We start from the raw sequence: 17912 nt of genomic DNA on the forward strand, positions 1-17912 counted from the left end.
CACTCTATATAGTACAAGAAATGAGGCCCGTGAACTCATCCCCACCCTATATAGTACAAGATATGAGGCCCGTGAACTCAGCGACACCCTATATTATACAAGATATGAGGCCCGTGAACTCATCGACACCCTATATTATATGCCAGATATGAGGCCCGTGAACTCATCAACACTCAATATAGTACATGTACTTGATATGAAGTCCACGAACTCATTGACACTCTATAAGGTACATGATATGAGGCCCGTGAACTCGGTAACACCCTATTTAATACTTAATATGAGGCCCATGAACTCATCGACACTCTATAAATAACAAGATATGAGGCCCGTGAACTCATCAACACTCTATATGGTACAAGATATGAGGCCCGTGAACTCATCGACACTCTATATTTTACAAGATATAAGGCCCATGCACTCATCGACACTCTATATAATATAAGGCCCGTGAACTCATCGACACCTATATATGGTACAAGATATGAGGCCCGTGAACTCATAGACACTCTGTATAGTACAAGATATGAGGCCCCTGAACTCTTCTACACCCTATATATTACAAGATATGAGGCCCGTAAACTCATCGACACTCTATAAAGTACAAGATATGAGGCCCTTGAACTCATCGACACTCTATATTATACTAGATATGAGGCCCGTGAACTCATCGACACTCTAGATTATACTAGATATGAGGCCCGTGAACTCATCGACATTCTATATAGTACAAGATATGAGGCCCGTGAACTCGGTAACACCCTATTTAATACTTAATATGAGGCCCATGAACTCATCGACACTCTATAAATAACAAGATATGAGGCCCGTGAACTCATTGACACTCCATATAGTACTAGATATGGAGGCTGTGAACTCATTGACACCCTATATAGTACTTGATACGAGGCCCGTGAACTCAGTAACATTTTATTTAGTACTTGATATGAGGCCCGTGAACTCATAGACACTCAATATATAGAACAAGATATGAGGCCCGTGAACTCACCCACACTCTATTTAGTACGAGATATAAGGCTCATGAATTTAGTAGCACTCTTATTTTTAAAACAAGATTTAAACAATAATGAAGCAAGTTTTATTATTTATGTTTATTTAAGTTACATTGATGAACTGAACTAAATACAATATCGTAGATTGGAAAGGGGCCTTAACCTTAAACTAGTGTACTGAAATCCATTTTATAAGATATGCATTTTAGAAAAGTTTACATTATCATACAGGGCATAAGTCTTACGAAACAATACATATATACATATACTATACAAACTTTTTTCAACAAGTTTATTGTACTGCTGAAGAAGCAAAAGGCCAAGGTGCCACATCGCTCACCTGAGCAACAAAAGCCATAACTGATCAAATCAACACTACAGTGCCAAATTCAAATAGATTCAAATAGCATATAAAGTAAAAATAATAATAATGGTAAATATCAAATTTTTTTGTAATGGTATTTGTTAGAAGATTTTTCTCTTTTTCTCAGACTTTGCAGATACTTAAACAACAAAATTTTGTGGAAAGGTAGAATTATGTACATATATGTAGATATATATGTTTAATATGGTTTGTTTGAACCGATAAATTTTCAGTCATCAGAGGAAGTGCTCCAAAAATTGATTTCTTTTTCACTTTAGCTGTGTTACATGGAAGTAAGCTCTGGAAATTTCTTTCACAGTAAATATTATGCTTCCACACATATTTGAGCTTTTCTGGCCAAATGGTGTCTGAGAAGAATTTTGAAAAATACCAACAAATTTTAAGAGGGCATGGACCCTTCATTTGAAAAAAAACATCTAGTCCTCTTTACCCAGTGATGATTTGGGCCAAGTTTGGTTAGACTTGCCCAGTTGTTCTGGGTAAGAAGATGAAAATGTGGAAAGTTAATGACAACAACAAGAACAATGACAGAAAACGGACAAATCATGATTAGAAAAGCTTGAGACTTTGGCTCAGGTTAGAGAAAAATTGCTCCAGAGACCTATATGATATAATACATATACATCGAAGATTAACAATTATTAATAATTATTAAATTGTCATTATATACAACTCACTTTACTGTGTTACCCTGCTAACATGTAGATATTAGGTAGCATTTTTCACAAAATAATTTCTTTAGATATATTGCAATAATTATTTTCAAACTTGGCCATTCAGACTGCCAATCTTGAATCAAGTGCACAGAACACAGATCAAATTTATTTATTCTTCTTTATCCTCTTCATAGATATTCCTGTTTGTCTGTTTTTTCAAATGGCAGTCCTGTTTTGAGATAGACACAAAGAACTATGAACTCCTTCATTAAAACATGGGTCAAATAGTGCATGCCAATTCTGGAAATAATCTACGAACTAGACAACATTGAAATGGTAACCATCTCAAAGTGCCCTATTAAATAATGGACTAAAGGATGAAAAGCATTTCAGAGAATTTTGCTATGACCTTGACCTATGACTCAGAAATTTTCCAGCTGACATAGACCTTCTAATTCAATCTTATTACCCCTTACAACCAGGCATTTTTGTTTAACCTGAGAAAGTTCAAGCAAATAGGAAATAACCTATGGTCTAAAACTGATTATAAAGAATTTTGCTATGACCTTCACGTTGACTTGCTTCAAAGTCAATGCAAACCATTAACCAAAAAGCTTTGTTTAGGTGAAGTATAAAAGCAAACTTATTAGCAAAATGGGGCTAGGTGGAGAGTATAGAGGCTCTTAAACAGGAATTTTGTGTGATCCAATATGACCTTGACATTTGACTTACAAACAACATTCAAGGTTTTTGCATACCCTTTAATCAAAGGCACTCAGTGGGTGAGGTATGGACCAGATTGGACCAAAGTGAGAGAAGATATGCTCCGGAAAATGATTTTTCATTTAATACTGTTATGACCTTCACACTTGACCTTGAAATTTGGTTCAAGGTCACAGCACAACCTTTACTCAAAAGCTCTGTTTATCTAAAGTATGAACCAAAGTGGGCTTTATGGAGAGCAGATACAGTAATTGTAAAACAAGAAAATTTGGGACATATGTACTTTAGTGCAAACACAAGTGCTTATACATTGGCGCAAATAAATTTTAGCGCACAAACTTATTTCAAAAGAAAAAATGTTTTGTTTGAACAACGCCTGGATTTAATTTTGTGTTCGCTCAAGCACGTAAACACATTGCCTTTGATATCTAACTCACGTCCACAAGTAATACTACAAAATGTTGATAGAGACAAATTGCTTTTGTCCCAATTCAAAAGTCAGGGGCAACATTGCTCTATATACCTACATAAACCTACATAAAACTTTAAACCCTTTGTGAGGCCCTAGAATTGTTCAGGGGGTCATGATTTCGTTATGATTTTCTAGAAAAACACACAGGGGTAAAGTTTTATTTATATCAGCCGATCAAAGCAAGATATCAATCAATTGTGTATTGTCAGCGTTGATGATCGCCTATCTTGATCACATTTTCACCTCGAAGCACTAAAATAAAGTGACAATTAAAGGGAGAATTCAAGCCAATTTTGGAAGGAGCTAATGATAGGTACATGTACTAATAAGCAATAAAATTGAATTGGTCCATCCATTATTATTTAATTTGCAGAACTGATTTGATTACCACTTAACATTAACGATTGTATAAACAAACAGAATCGACCGTCCAAAATTACAGAAGGGTAGGGTACATATTCAGTAGTAAAAAATTGACTGAAGTAATTGTTTTGAGACATTAAAAAATGAATACATATGGAAAACCATTGGGGCATGATAAATTTTAGTGCTGAGAAGCAGTTGCAATAAAGGTGCAAAAATTAATAGTGTGCCATATTTTTTTTGTTTTTAAAGTATATGTCCTGAAAAAAGATTTTGCTTGGTTCAATGTGACCTTGACCCATGACCTACAAACTGTATTCAAGGTCACTGCACACCCTTTGACTGAAGGCACTCTGTGGATAAAGTATAAGCCAGATTGCGCCAAGGGCAAAGAGGATATGCTCCCGACAAGAGATCTCAGACAGACAGATAGACGGACAGACGGATGGACAAACAGACTGATCACTATAGGGCGCCCGCAGAGAGGAGCCCTAATAATGAATTAAAACAGTGTGCATAGTTAATAAAACAATTGAGCAAATGATTATAAAGAAAAGGTGTAATTTTTTAGATAAATTGTAGAAAGAATTCAAATGTCATGCCTGACTAACAACTTATTATACTGGTAATATGAGCCCTTGAAATTTGATGGCATAAAAAGCAGAAGTAATTTAAGGCAATTTACCAATAGCTAATATTTCATAGCTCATATACATATGTACTTACGGTACATTGAATACTCTTTCAATTGAACAGCTTCTCCAGAATGTTGTTTTACGGATCTTTGAATTTATACTAAGAGCAATATTGACCTGGAATAATAGAAAGAAAAAACCAGTATTAGTTTATAATTCTACAAAAAAAAATATTGCCTCCAATTCTAAAATGAATTGGTCATAATTAAGATGGTGAATTCTGAAACTATATACAGAGAAATGATTAGGAATGAAAATCCCTTTGCTGTAATTAAGCATTAATTAGTCATTATAAGCGTGTTCGCTATAACCGTGCTTTATTGTAGAGTGTTACTGAGTTCACAGGCCTCATATCTCAGGAACAACCAGTAAATAGAGTGGTAATGAGTTCACTGGCCTCATATCTAGTACTGTGTAGAATATTTCTGAAGCCACAGGCCTCATATCCAGTATTATAATTGTTCAGAGTGTAGATAAAGTAACGGGCCTCATATCTTAATACCATATAGATTATTAATGAAGTCACTAGCCTCATATCTTGTACTATATAGGATGTTGATGAGTTGACGGGCCTCATATCTTGTACTATATAGGGTGTCGATGAGTTCTCAGGCCTCATATCTTGTTCTACACAGAGTGTCAATAAGTTCACGGGCCTCATATCTTGTACATGTACTATAAACAGAGTGTCGATGAGTTCAGGGGCCTCATATCTTGTACTATACAGAGTGTCGATGAGTTCACGGGACTCATATCTTGTACTATATAGAGTGTCGATGAGTTCACGGGACTCATATCTTGTACTATATAGAGTGTCGATGAGTTCACGGGCCTCATATCTTGTACTATATAGAGTGTCGATGAGTTCACGGGCCTCATATCTTTTATTATATAGAGTGTCGATGAGTTCAGGGGCCTCATATCTTGTACTATATAGAGTGTCGATGAGTTCACGGGCCTCATATCTTGTACTATATAGAGTGTCGATGAGTTCAAGGGCCTCATATCTTGTACTATATAGAGTGTCGATGAGTTCACGGGCCTCATATCTTGTACTATATAGAGTGTCGATGAGTTCACGGGCCTCATATCTTTTATTATATAGAGTGTCGATGAGTTCACGGGCCTTATATCTTATATTATATAGAGTGTTGATGAGTTCATGGGCCTCATATCTTGTAATATATAGGGTGTAGAAGAGTTCAGGGCCTCATATCTTGTACTATATAGAGTGTCGATGAGTTCACGGGCCTCATATCTTTTATTATATAGAGTGTCGATGAGTTCACGGGCCTTATATCTTATATTATATAGAGTGTTGATGAGTTCATGGGCCTCATATCTTGTAATATATAGGGTGTAGAAGAGTTCAGGGCCTCATATCTTGTAATATTAAGGGTGTAGAAGAGTTCAGGGGCCTCATATCTTGTACTATACAGAGTGTCTATGAGTTCACGGGCCTCATATCTTGTACCATATATAGGTCTCGATGAGTTCACGGGCCTTATATTATATAGAGTGTCGATGAGTGCATGGGCCTTATATCTTGTATAATATAGAGTGTCGATGAGTTCACGGGCCTCGTATCTTGTACCATATAGAGTGTTGATGAGTTCACGGGCCTCATATCTTGTACCATATAGGGTGTTGATGAGTTCACGGGCCTTATATCTTGTACTATACAGAGTGTCGATGAGTTCACGGGCCTCATATCTTGTACCATATAGGGTGTCAATGAGTTCACGGGCCTCATATCTTATATTATATAGAGTGTCGATGAGTTCAAGGGCCTCATATCTTATATTATATAGAGTGTCGATGAGTTCACGGGCCTCATATCTTTTATTATATAGAGTGTCGATGAGTTCACGGGCCTCATATCTTACATGTATATTATATAGAGTGTCGATGAGTTCACGGGCCTTATATCTTATATTATATAGAGTGTCGATGAGTTCACGGGCCTCATATCTTATTTTATATAGAGTGTCAATGAGCTCACGGGCCTCATATTTTAAGTACTGTTCAGAGTGTCGATGAAGTCATGGGCCTTAAATCTAGTTTAGAGTGTCGATGAAGTCGAATATAAACGTGTGTTTGTGTATGTGTATGTGTACTCATATTACATCTGCAAAATATAACATTTCATTCATTTTTTTTTTTATAAATTCTACGGTACACTACATATGAAGTTTTTTTCTCCATGCAACCACTTAAAATATTATGTAATGATTTGTTCATTCGAATAATAACATTAACGTAAGAAATAAGTTAACTGGCTGGTTTAGAAAGCAACACATTTTAAATAATGTATATAAGCTACTGTAAGTACACCGGCCGTCATCTGGTCATGTAATTTGGTTACCGTAGTTTGTTGAAGTTTTTTGAAGTAGTGATAAAAAATACACAATAGAATTAAGCAAATATAATTATTATTATCAGCATCTCGGATATTGAAAGTCTTAATTAGGCCTAATACATACCCTGAAACACGTTGTCATCCTGTGTTTACGTATTGAATGCGCTTCGATGACTTGCTGAAGAATTTCTTCTGACGAAACCCAACCTCGAATGAACTTTTCGTCTTCTCTTACTATACAAAAACTGCAACTGTATCTGTCAATAAGTTATGTCATCGCAATAACGTCTCGCTTAAGCTTTACAGATACAATGTTTATATCGAGAACGCGGCTGCTATTTAAAAGAGAAAGTACATTGAATGACGTATGCGATTTGTGTGTACTTGACTTCACGGGCTTCCGGTTGTTTCAGATCACGGGCTTATAGATTTTCCCATGCAAGTTAGTTTACAAAATAACGTTTCCTCAAGTTTAATGTTTCTACAAGTTTCTAAAGTATTTGAAACGAAATAGTAAATGAGGCAATGCAAGTGTGCATTTTGGTGATATAAATGCACCACTTAAGCTAAATCAGAAATATATTTTTGAAACCATATGAACAATTATTTCTGGACTCATTAGTTATCTATACTCTGTCCCAAGATATCCTGGATGTTCATTCAAAAGTATGAAAATTTTCCAAGAATTCTCAGTCGAAACGCCCCTGTTAGCTTATCAGGTTTCAATACAATGCTAAAAAATGTGATGTCTACGGAGATTTTGTATTGCAGCAAGCCCGGATGTTAACGTTGAAAAATTGCGTGATGTATTCCGAATGGAGAAAAGATGTAAACATTCCCCATTATAAATGTCTGTAAGAAATTTGTTTTCGTTCTTTTGAATTTTTCCGAGTGAAAGATGTCATTGAAATTATGTTGGAAAATATCCCTTTCAACTATTTCAATTGCACTTCTTTCACAGGTATGTGTATTTTTATTAAAAATCGTCCAAATGTGCTGCATTAATATCTTTGGACAGACTTTAGACTCTAAATCTTACACTGTGTGACTGTCACTAGCATATGTATATGTATGAAAGGAAATAAATCAAAAGGCATTCCATTGTTCTGATAAGGTCATTATGATTTACTAGGGCCCAATGTTTATTCTGGCAATCATTCCATTTTATTAAAATCGAATATTAGAGATGTTTAGCAAACCAACGGGTAAGTGTAGAAAGAAAAATATGTCCAATAAGTCATAAGTTTTTATAATGACGAAATTTTACACATATGAACACGAATGAACATACATTTAGATTGCAAAGTACACATACAGTTGAACTTGTAGCTCATAATTACTTGTTGGCTGTTTATGTTCAAAGCTTCAATGTTTAATGCGACTACAGATATAAAGAAACATACATTTTCAATAAAATGAGTTGCATTGTAGAGGTTTTAGTACACTGATCAATTCTTGCAAAACGTGCATTGACTCTTAATTATCTGTTGTTAAAAAACCATACATATATGATTACTTTAAACAATGGTGTTCAATAAAAACAACACTCGCGACCTTCTGTTTTTGACTGTGACTATTAAAATACTCAGATTAAAAGAAGGGAATATAAAAACTATTAATATTTAAAACATTTACAAGTACACGTTATAACTGCTAAAGAAGAAAAGTAATGTGAACTGGTATGCGTAGTTCTAACTTGTAACCTATACGTAAAAGTACGCATACCCGTTGATCTGCTAAACCTCTCTATTATTAAGATTTTTAAACCATTTTCACTCGATATTAAAACATGACCTTAAACATACAAATTGGGTTAAAATTAAGTTGTTTATGTTTATCCCTTCAATGGCATATCATAGAGCAAGTGGGTGATAAAGTTAGGTTTATAAAATTTGATGACCATGTGTGATAATCATTGTATACAGTGGGCATCAATTCAATCAAAAAATATAAGTTGTCAATGATTTATAAGTTATAGTGTTTCAGGTTATATTAGGGATTGCAAATGAAAAATATATTCCAAAAATTAATTTATACAGTGAGAGTAAAATGTGATGAACACCAGATGGAGTTTTCTGCACCTATTGACTGATTCCGTAAACCATATCTAGCCTCATGGAGTCCCTAGCAGACTTCACAGGAGGAGGACTCTACAGTTCATTCCCCTCTAAGGGCCACCATAGATCTGTCAAGTACACCAAACTACATTCCAACCACGATGGAGATGATGAGAGTCTGTATGGTGAGATAGTTAATATCTGTAAACTTATTCAAAATATAAAATTAAAGCTGCTTGGTCCAATTTTATTTCAAATTTTGTGACATAATTCTACGATAGTTATGCTACGTATGTGTATAATTAATGATATTGGAGCTACTGTAGTTTCCTCTGTCAATCAAACCATATTTCAGTGAAAAAATTATGTACAAAATTTGTTTTAAAAACAAATGACACAAAAAGGGTTCCGCGTTATTTTGTCCATATTGAAATTGACCATTGCATCGAGATGGATATGATTGTATTACGACTTTGACATGATGTCAGCGCTATGAATAAAGGTCATAATGTTTTGGAAAATGAAAAATAAACCAGTGCACATTTTGTTCACTAATATTTCTTAAGTTTGCTGTGTTTACAATGCTTATGGATGCATAACATGCAGGTTGATTAAACCTAATCATCCGGGGGACGAAACCACTATTGATGTGTAGAAAGTCACTTGTCTGTTCTTCATGCGATATGATGTCATAATCAACTTTGACATCACGATCTGCATTCCTGTCGATAGTTCTCAGGGAATGTATCGTAACATTAAAAGTGAATTTTATCAAAACAGTATTAAACCGCATGTTTCTTTTACATAGATGCTGTCGTTAATACTAGACATACATAATTCAGTCATATTAATAACCAGTATCTAATAATCGTCAGTTTTAAAGCTTCGTTTAAAGTAAAAGACTATTTATAAACTAGTGATTTTAGAGACTCTCCCTGCTATGTGTAAACAACGTACTGAATAAAGAAATTTTAATGCATATGTAAAAATCAACTTGGCGCAGGTGAAAGATCAATACAATTTTAGAATATTTTACGTAAAATTGGTAAAGAATTTAGGTACTCATGTAAAGCACACTTGGGAAACCTATGGATTTACTCAAATATTTTGTAAATTGCATTTGATTTGTAAAAATGTAATTATGATGATTTTTTGGAATGTTTCAACAATATCTTTGATAAACAAAATATCTATTTCAAGCCCAAGCAAGAACTTTAAAGTATATGACATAACAAGGGATCTTTCTTAAAAATATGTATGATTTAATATTATTTATCACCTGCGTCGATGCAATTTAATTAGATCATTTGCAATGTTAGGATTCACCTGTCACGTGGTTATGAAGTACATATGACTTCACAAAAATGCATCAATTTTAATGTTTAACATTGTTGTCAGTAAATGTAACAAAAATTTTAAGAAATATTCCAAGTAAAAGTATTTTTGCGATGATGTTTTCCAGCCGTATTTCAGCTCCGGGACGCCTTAACATTGCTACGTAGTCTATTACTTTCTGAGATAATTTGTTTTTAGCTCACCTGAGCCAAAGGCTCAAGTGAGCTTTTCTGATCACAATTTGTCCGTTGTCTGTCGTCGTTGTCGTTGTTGTCGTCGTCGTCGTTGTAAACTTTTCACATTTTCATCTTCTTCTCAAGAACCACTGGGCAGATTTCAACCAAATTTGGCACAAAGCACCACTAGGTGAAGGGGATTCAAGTTTGTTCAAATGAAGGGCCACGCCCTTTTTAAAGGGGAGATAATTGAGAATTATTGAAAATTTGTTGGTATTTTTCAAAAATCTTCTTCTCAAAAACTATTTGGCCGGTAAAGCTTAAACTTGTGTGGAGGCATCATCAGGTAGTGTAGATTCACGTTTGTTCAAATCATGGTCCCCAGGGGTAGGGTGGAGCCACAATTGGGGGATCAAGTTTTACATAGGAATAAATAGAGAAAATCTTTAAAAATTTTCTTCTCAAAAACTTTCAGGCCAGAAAGATTCAAATTAAAATGGGAGCATCCTCATGTAGTGTAGATTCAAGTTTGTTCAAATCATGGTTCCCAGGGGTAGGGTGGGGCCACAATTGGGGGATCAAGTTTTACATAGGAATATATAGAGATAATCTTTAAAAATCTTCTTCTCAAAAACTATTTGGCCAGAAAAGCTCAAATTTGAGTGGAAGCATCCTCAGGAAGTGTAGATTCAAGTTTGTTCGAATCATGGTCCCCGGTGGTAGGGTGGGGCCACAATTGGGGGATCAAGTTTTACATAGGAATATATAGAGAAAATCTTTTAAAAAATTTCTTTTAAAAACTATTTGGCCAGAAAAGCTCAAATTAAAATGGAAGCATCCTCAGGAAGTGTAGATACAAGTTTGTTCAAATCATGGTCCCCGGGGGTAGGGTGGGGCCACAATTGGGGGATCAAGTTTTACATAGGAATATATAGATAACAATCTTTAAAAATGTTCTTCTCAAAAACTATTTGGCCAGAAAAGCTCAACTTTGAGTGGAGGCATCATCAGGTAGTGTAGATTTAAGTTTGTTAGCTCACCTGAGCTGAAAGCTCAAGTGAGCTATTCCGATCACTTTTTGTCCGTCGTCCGTCCGTCCGTCCGTCCGTCTGTCCGTCTGTCTGTCCGTCTGTAAACTTTTTACATTTTGAACTTCTTCTCTAAAACCGCTTATCCAATTTCAACCAAATTTGGCACAAAGCATCCTTATGGGAGGGCGAATATAAATTGCAGAAATAAAAGTCCGATCTGTATTCAAAGCGGAGAAAACCTTGAAACTGTAGAAAAAGGGGGGTGCATTTTTAAAAATCTTCTTCTCAAGAACTACTGATTCCAATTCAACGTAGTTTAGCATAAATTATCCTTATGGGAAGGAAAATATATATTGCAAAAATTAAGGTCTAATTCTGTTTCAAATCTGAGTTATTACGAAAATAATAATAAAGGAAAGGCGTGTTTCAGTTTAATAGCCTCGGGATCGGCATCCGGTAAAATGGGTAGACAAGACTTGGCCTGGGCAAAACAAAAGATAAGCAGTTATTAATCTGCCAATCTCATTAAAATTTCAGGATATTTGATGGACCAGTATATTTGTATTTGCTGTAATTATTGCTGCAAAATAATGCGTATTTGGAATTGACGATTGCCGATCTGCCCCGGCTTTTATTTTGCCACGGCCCGGTTTTGCTTACCCATTTTACCAAGACTCGTATTCCATACTTCTAAAACGAGGTTCTTTGTTTAAAGCAGCCATGACATTATACGAAAAAGGGTCGATCTGACTATGATGAATTTGCTTGTTGTGCAACAGTTCGCGTATGAAGGGAAATTTTTTAAACATGAAAAATATATTGGTGCCGATTTTGTGAAGTAAATTGAGGCTAAATATTTCAATGCGTTGACAGTTTTCACACATGACGTTGATGTTAGCTTGTTCTGATTTTCGTTTCGTTTTCATTATTTATGCTTTGTAACCTGGAAACTGTCGTCTGTATTTCGTGATTTTTACGTATCAAATCAAACAGAGACTTCGGTAAATCAAACAGTTACGTTAACTGTTTACCTGCGCAAATTAAGCAAAATCTGATGTAGGAGTACTGAAATACAATTCATTCTATCGGTAATTCGGCATTATTTTTTGCGTAATGGTAGATTAATGCAATAGGTTTTTGTTGAGATGCTCGGCATTTTCTCTAGTTTATTCAGTTTAAATAGAGTTTGATATCGCTTACGGAAATATGTAGGTATATACATGTATATATATGATTCATTTCGAAAAAATAAATTGTGTTCTTTATTTGTTATACATGTAGTGCATGTTTCTTGTGTTTAATTGTTAACAATTTCTATTTACTAACCATTTTTGAGTGTTTGCTTCGAATCATAAGCAAGATACAGAGATTTGCTAACAATTCTATGTTTATACACAGATCTTAAAAGCTAAAAATTAAATCAAAGTACTGATAGTACTGAAAAGCGCTAACCCAGCTTCTGTATGTATATAACAGATATATGTATATAGCATTTCAGCTTCTGTATACGCACTATATTTCCTCATCACTGCATGACAGTCCCTGCAATGATGTATGTAAGCCCCGTACATTAATTTCACAATAACCCGTAAATTAGATTCACAATAGCCCGTGCAGTTATGTGCATAAACCCCTAAAACTGGTTCCCTAACCAGTTTAAATGATGTATACTTTTGCTTATAGGGGGCGGTTATTCGATGCACCGGAAGTTGAAGTCTAACGAAAATAAAGGGCTGGGCTATGCTTAGCGCTTTAAAAAGTAAAAAAAATTGTAAATATTTATTACGAAAATTTTCAAAATCTGTTCTTCCAGAAACCAACTTATTGAATTGTAAACTTAACCTTTTTAGCTCACCTGAGAATGGGGCCACAATGGGGGGTCGAACTTTAACAAATGAATATATAGAGTAAATCTTTAGAAATCCTCTTCTCAGAAACTAATCGGCCTGGAAAGCTGAAACTTGTGTGGAAGCATCCTCAGGTAGTGTAGATTCAAAGATGTGAAAATCATGACCCCTGGGGATAGGGTGGGGCCACAATGGAGGGTCGAAGTTTAACATATGAATATAAAAAGTAAATCTTTAAAAATCTTCTTCTCAGAAACTAATTGGCCAGGAAAGCTGACACTTGTGTGGATGCATCCTTATGTAGTGAAGATTCAAATTTGTGAAAATCATGACCCCCGGGGATAGGTTTGGGCCACAATGGGAGATCGACGTTTTACATAGGAATATACACAGTTAATCTTTAAAAATCTTCTTCTCAGAAACTAATCAGCCAGGAAAGCTGACACTTGTGTGGATGCATTCTCAGGTAGTGTAAATTCAAAGTTGTAAAAATCATGACCCCCGGGGGTAGGGTTGGGCCACAATGGGAGATCGAAGTTTAACATAGGAATATATACAGTAAATCTTTAAAAATCTTCTTCTCAGCAACTAATTCGAAGGCAAAGCTGGAACTTGTGTGGAAGCATCCTCAGGTAGTGAAGATTCAAAGTTGTGAAAATCATGACCCCTGGGGGTAGGTTGGGGCCACAATGGGGGATTGAAGTTAAACATATGATTATATACAGTAAATCTTTAAAATCTTCTTCTCAGAAACTAATTAGCCAGGAAAGCTAAAACTTGTGTGGAAGCATCCTCATTTAGTGTAGATTCAAATTTGTGAAAAACATGACCCCTGGGGGTAGGTTTGGGCCACAATGGGAGGTCGATGTTTTACATAGGAATAAACAGAGTCATCTTTAAAAATCTTCTTCTCAGAAACTAATCAGCCAAGAAAGCTGGAACTTGTGTGAAAGCATCCTCAGGTAGTGTAGATTCAAAGTTGTGAAAATAATGATCCCCAGGGGTAGGGTGGGGCCACAATGGGGGGGGGGTCAAAGTTTAACAAAGGAATTTATAGGGTAAATCTTTAAAAATCTTCTCAGAAACTAATCAGCCAGATGATTCTTTATAATTGTGAAGACTTTGGCCCCAGGGCAATTCTTTGGCCTCACGAGAAGGTTGAGAGTTTACTGTACGTTTATATCCCATATATAAACTATTGTTAGGGATCTTTTTGAGAACTGCAATACTCAACACATGATATGACTATAAAATCATCCTGTTAGAAAAGGGACTAATGATTATAAACATAAGAATATCCAGGGGATAATGGATTTTATTTATACAGGATTTACATGAATTATTGTATATTGTCCAGATAGTTTGTATTATGACTCCATCGAGCTGATTTTATCATACCTATTGTTCCTCAGGTGAGCGATGTGGCCCATGGGCCTCTTGTTCAAATCATGGTCCCCGAGGGTAGGGTGGGGCCACAATTGGGGGATCAAGTTTTACATAGGAATATATAGAGAAAATCTTTAAAAATCTTCTTCTCAAAAACTATTCGGCCAGAAAAGCTCAAATTAAAATGGAAGCATCCTCAGGAAGTGTAGATTCAAGTTTGTTCAAATCATGGTCCCCGGGGGTAGGGTGGGGCCACAATTGGGGGATCAAGTTTTACATAAGAATATATAGAGAAAATCTTTTAAAAAATTTCTTTTAAAAACTATTTGGCCAGAAAAGCTCAAATGAAAATGGAAGCATGTTCAGGAAGTGTTGATTCAAGTTTGTTCAAATTATGGTCCCCGGGGGTAGGGAGGGGCCACAATTGGGGGGATCAAGTTTTACATAGGAATATATAGAGAAAATCTTTAAAAATTTTCTTCTCAAAAACTATTAGGCCAGAAAAGCTCAAGTTTGAGTGGAGGCATCATCAGGTAAGGTAGATTCAAGTTTGTTCAAATCATGGTCCCCGTGGGTAGGGTGGGGCCACAATTGGGGGATCAAGTTTTACATAGGAATATATAGAGAAAATCTTTAAAAATTTTCTTCTCAAAAACTATTAGGCCAGGAAAACTCAAATTAAAATGGAAGCATCATCAGGAAGTGTTGATTCAAGTTTGTTCAAATCATGGTCCCCGGGGGTAGGGTGAGGCCACAATTGGGGGATCAAGTTTTACAATCCTTAAAAATATTCTGGGAAAGTTTTCGGTCCAAAACTCAGTACTTAGTGTGAAAGCACAGGTTATGAGATTAAAGGTAGATTTAAGTTTGATGAAACCATGATTCCCTAGGGAATAGTGGGGCCATGAAATGGGGAGGGGGGGGGGGGGGTTATAGGAATAGAGAAAAATCTTCTTACAGGTACAACAACAAAAGGGGCTTTACTAAAAAATAAGAGGTGGATAAAAATTGGCAGATTTTCAAATTTTTTTTAAGAATTACTGTACTCAGTTGTCAAGATATTTTGATACTGTAATGCTAATTTGATCAGAATTAAGGCAATTGTTGCTCAGGTGAGCGATGTGGCCCCTGGGCCTCTTGTTATGGAAAATTATTTGATACTAAAATAGGACCATGCAGCTTTAAGAGTCATGACCTTCAATGGTTTATTTTTTATTTCATTCACAACTTGATATATATATAACATGTAAAATACCTTAAATGGAATATTATATAAAAATAATAAATGATAACTGCTTATTGAAGAAAAAAAAAATATTTAGAGGACTTTATATAGGTGCATGTGGTTTGCTAATTGATCACATGATCTCTGTTTAAATACTTTATTAATGTGCATTATTCCATGCATGCATATAAAAGTTTGTGATCTAATTCTTGTAATTCTTAATTAGCACTGTTTAGAGCAGCTTTTATTATATGTTCTTATTCTAAATCTACACAATCTAAATGGGGAATTTAAGTATATTTTGTAGATATTTATGATATTGATTATTCATTTTATATTTTAACCTAATTTAGTAAATCATCTTTATCATCATCTGTTCCCATGTAACATATTGATATATGTGATTAAGTACCTTAGATTTGAAAAAAAACCCAGAGTATAATCTGCTTTATCTTTATATGTTAACACCAGATCAATACTATAAGATGAAAGAATAACACCTCTTCAAAATGATGAATATACATTTTCATTGTGAAACATTATCGTTTTATTAGCTACTAGTAGATTTTTACTTATATAGACAAAAAGTGCATTTGTTTTTAATTCTGATTTTGACTGTAGATGAAAGTCTAGAACAAGTGGCCTTAATGGAGGATAATTCTGATGACAATTATAATACTTCGGATACTGAACGAGGAAATGTCTTCACAGTCGAAGATGCTGTTGAATCTATTGGATTTGGGTTTTTCCAGATTCGTCTCTACATAATATGTGGTTTGTTCACTGTAAGTAAACAAATGTTTCAAATATGAAGTTGCTGTATACTGGGTTAACTTTGACTCAAAATGTATTAGTTTTGCCCTATTAAGTTATTATAACGTTTGACCCTGTGTTATATTTAACAGTTAACAGACAGTTTATATATAAGAAGATTGCGAGTTCTTTATAATAACCAATCTTCTTAATAATTACACACAATTAAGTACACAATGAGGTTCATGTTGTATTTGAAATAAATACATTTTCCATGACAATACATGTGTACCCATGGTTTTGTACCTTTGGGAAAGGGAGGAGTTATCTAAAACAAAATAAGAGAGTTCATTTGCTTACAGTGAAAATAATTAAAAGGACTTTACAAGTATTTTGAGTCAAGTCCTAACCAATTTTTCTATGTTTGGAGGTTGCTGATGCATTAGAAATGATGTTGCTTGCAGTGTTGTCCCCGGTGCTGCGCTGTGAATGGCAGCTAGATCACTACCATGTTGCCTTTTTAACCACTGTAAGTCTAGCTCAAGACTAAATTGTTATGTTGTGTGTAATGGTAGATTGTTATCGCATTGTAATTAATATGCCAGGATTAAAAAAAAAACCTGCAATTTCACAGGTTGTATTTATTGGGATGTGTTTACTGGCACCTGTGTGGGGATTTATAGGCGACAGATATGGCAGACAAACGGTAAGTGCAATCATTTACTGAAATAAACACCTGCTCATATTGCATACATCATTACCCATTAACAGAAATTAAATAGTATCTGCAGGAAAATATTCGCCCCCGTTTTATTTTCACCCCTTTTGTCCTCGATGTGAATGGGCTAATTTAAATCTAGGCGAATTTCAATGTCTTAAATTATCTCTCTTTAAACACAACTGTGTCTGGGTGAATTAAAAATGGGGAGAAACTGTTTGCAAGTGTAGAAGGGTGAAAATAACAAGGGACAAAAATTACCCTGTATACAGTACGTGCAGAGAGACTTAATTCTTTTTCCAATGCCTATATTAGTTTGATTACTGTGCCTTCCAGACGCTGTACATGGTGACCTTGTGGATCGGGTACTTTGGTTTTCTGACCACCTTTAGTCCGTCCTTTATGTGGGTGCTTATTTTACGTGGTCTTGTTGGAGCAGGACTAGCAGGCTCTCCTCAAAGGTAAGCATTTGTCAGTGTACACATTACCCCTCATTACCTCTTGCACATACTTTAAACATTCTTTAGAAGCACGCATTGAATCAAGAAAGTGGCATTAATCATATTTGATTTCTTTCAGTTTTGCCCTACTTACAGAGTTTTTACCTTCAAAGTCAAGGGCCAAAATGTTGCAAATTGGTGGTGTAAGTATTTCTAGTAAGCGTTTTGCTGTATAAACTTTGACCAATTTTATTTAATTCTTGCATGGCCTCATACAA

General features: G+C 35.1%; 1 protein-coding gene and 1 long non-coding RNA gene across 5 annotated transcripts in view; one reads left to right on the forward strand and one right to left on the reverse strand.

Annotated features, from left to right (window-relative positions):
- Positions 1 to 17912, forward strand: part of LOC128188834 (putative transporter SVOPL) — a 33601-nt gene that overhangs the window by 9365 nt on the left and 6324 nt on the right. For 2 of the 4 annotated variants that reach the window (XM_052860117.1, XM_052860116.1), the window contains exons 2-7: positions 8706 to 8908; positions 16345 to 16508; positions 16907 to 17005; positions 17111 to 17182; positions 17531 to 17655; positions 17774 to 17837. In XM_052860117.1, coding sequence (XP_052716077.1) covers positions 8782 to 8908; positions 16345 to 16508; positions 16907 to 17005; positions 17111 to 17182; positions 17531 to 17655; positions 17774 to 17837 — 651 coding nt within the window. In that variant the 5' untranslated portion in view covers positions 8706 to 8781. Of the gene's footprint in view, positions 1 to 7100; positions 7781 to 8705; positions 8909 to 16344; positions 16509 to 16906; positions 17006 to 17110; positions 17183 to 17530; positions 17656 to 17773; positions 17838 to 17912 lie in introns of those variants that run through there. The other 2 variants (XM_052860115.1, XM_052860118.1) reach the window with 2 other exon arrangements.
- LOC128188835 (uncharacterized) lies at positions 1500 to 7097 on the reverse strand. Its single transcript, XR_008244194.1, has 3 exons — positions 6791 to 7097; positions 4339 to 4424; positions 1500 to 2283 (listed from the first exon to the last, which is right to left on the reverse strand). It is a non-coding gene; the product is annotated as an uncharacterized LOC128188835 (long non-coding RNA).

This window comes from Crassostrea angulata, chromosome 6, assembly GCF_025612915.1.
Source record: "Crassostrea angulata isolate pt1a10 chromosome 6, ASM2561291v2, whole genome shotgun sequence".
Taxonomy (NCBI): domain Eukaryota; kingdom Metazoa; phylum Mollusca; class Bivalvia; order Ostreida; family Ostreidae; genus Magallana; species Magallana angulata.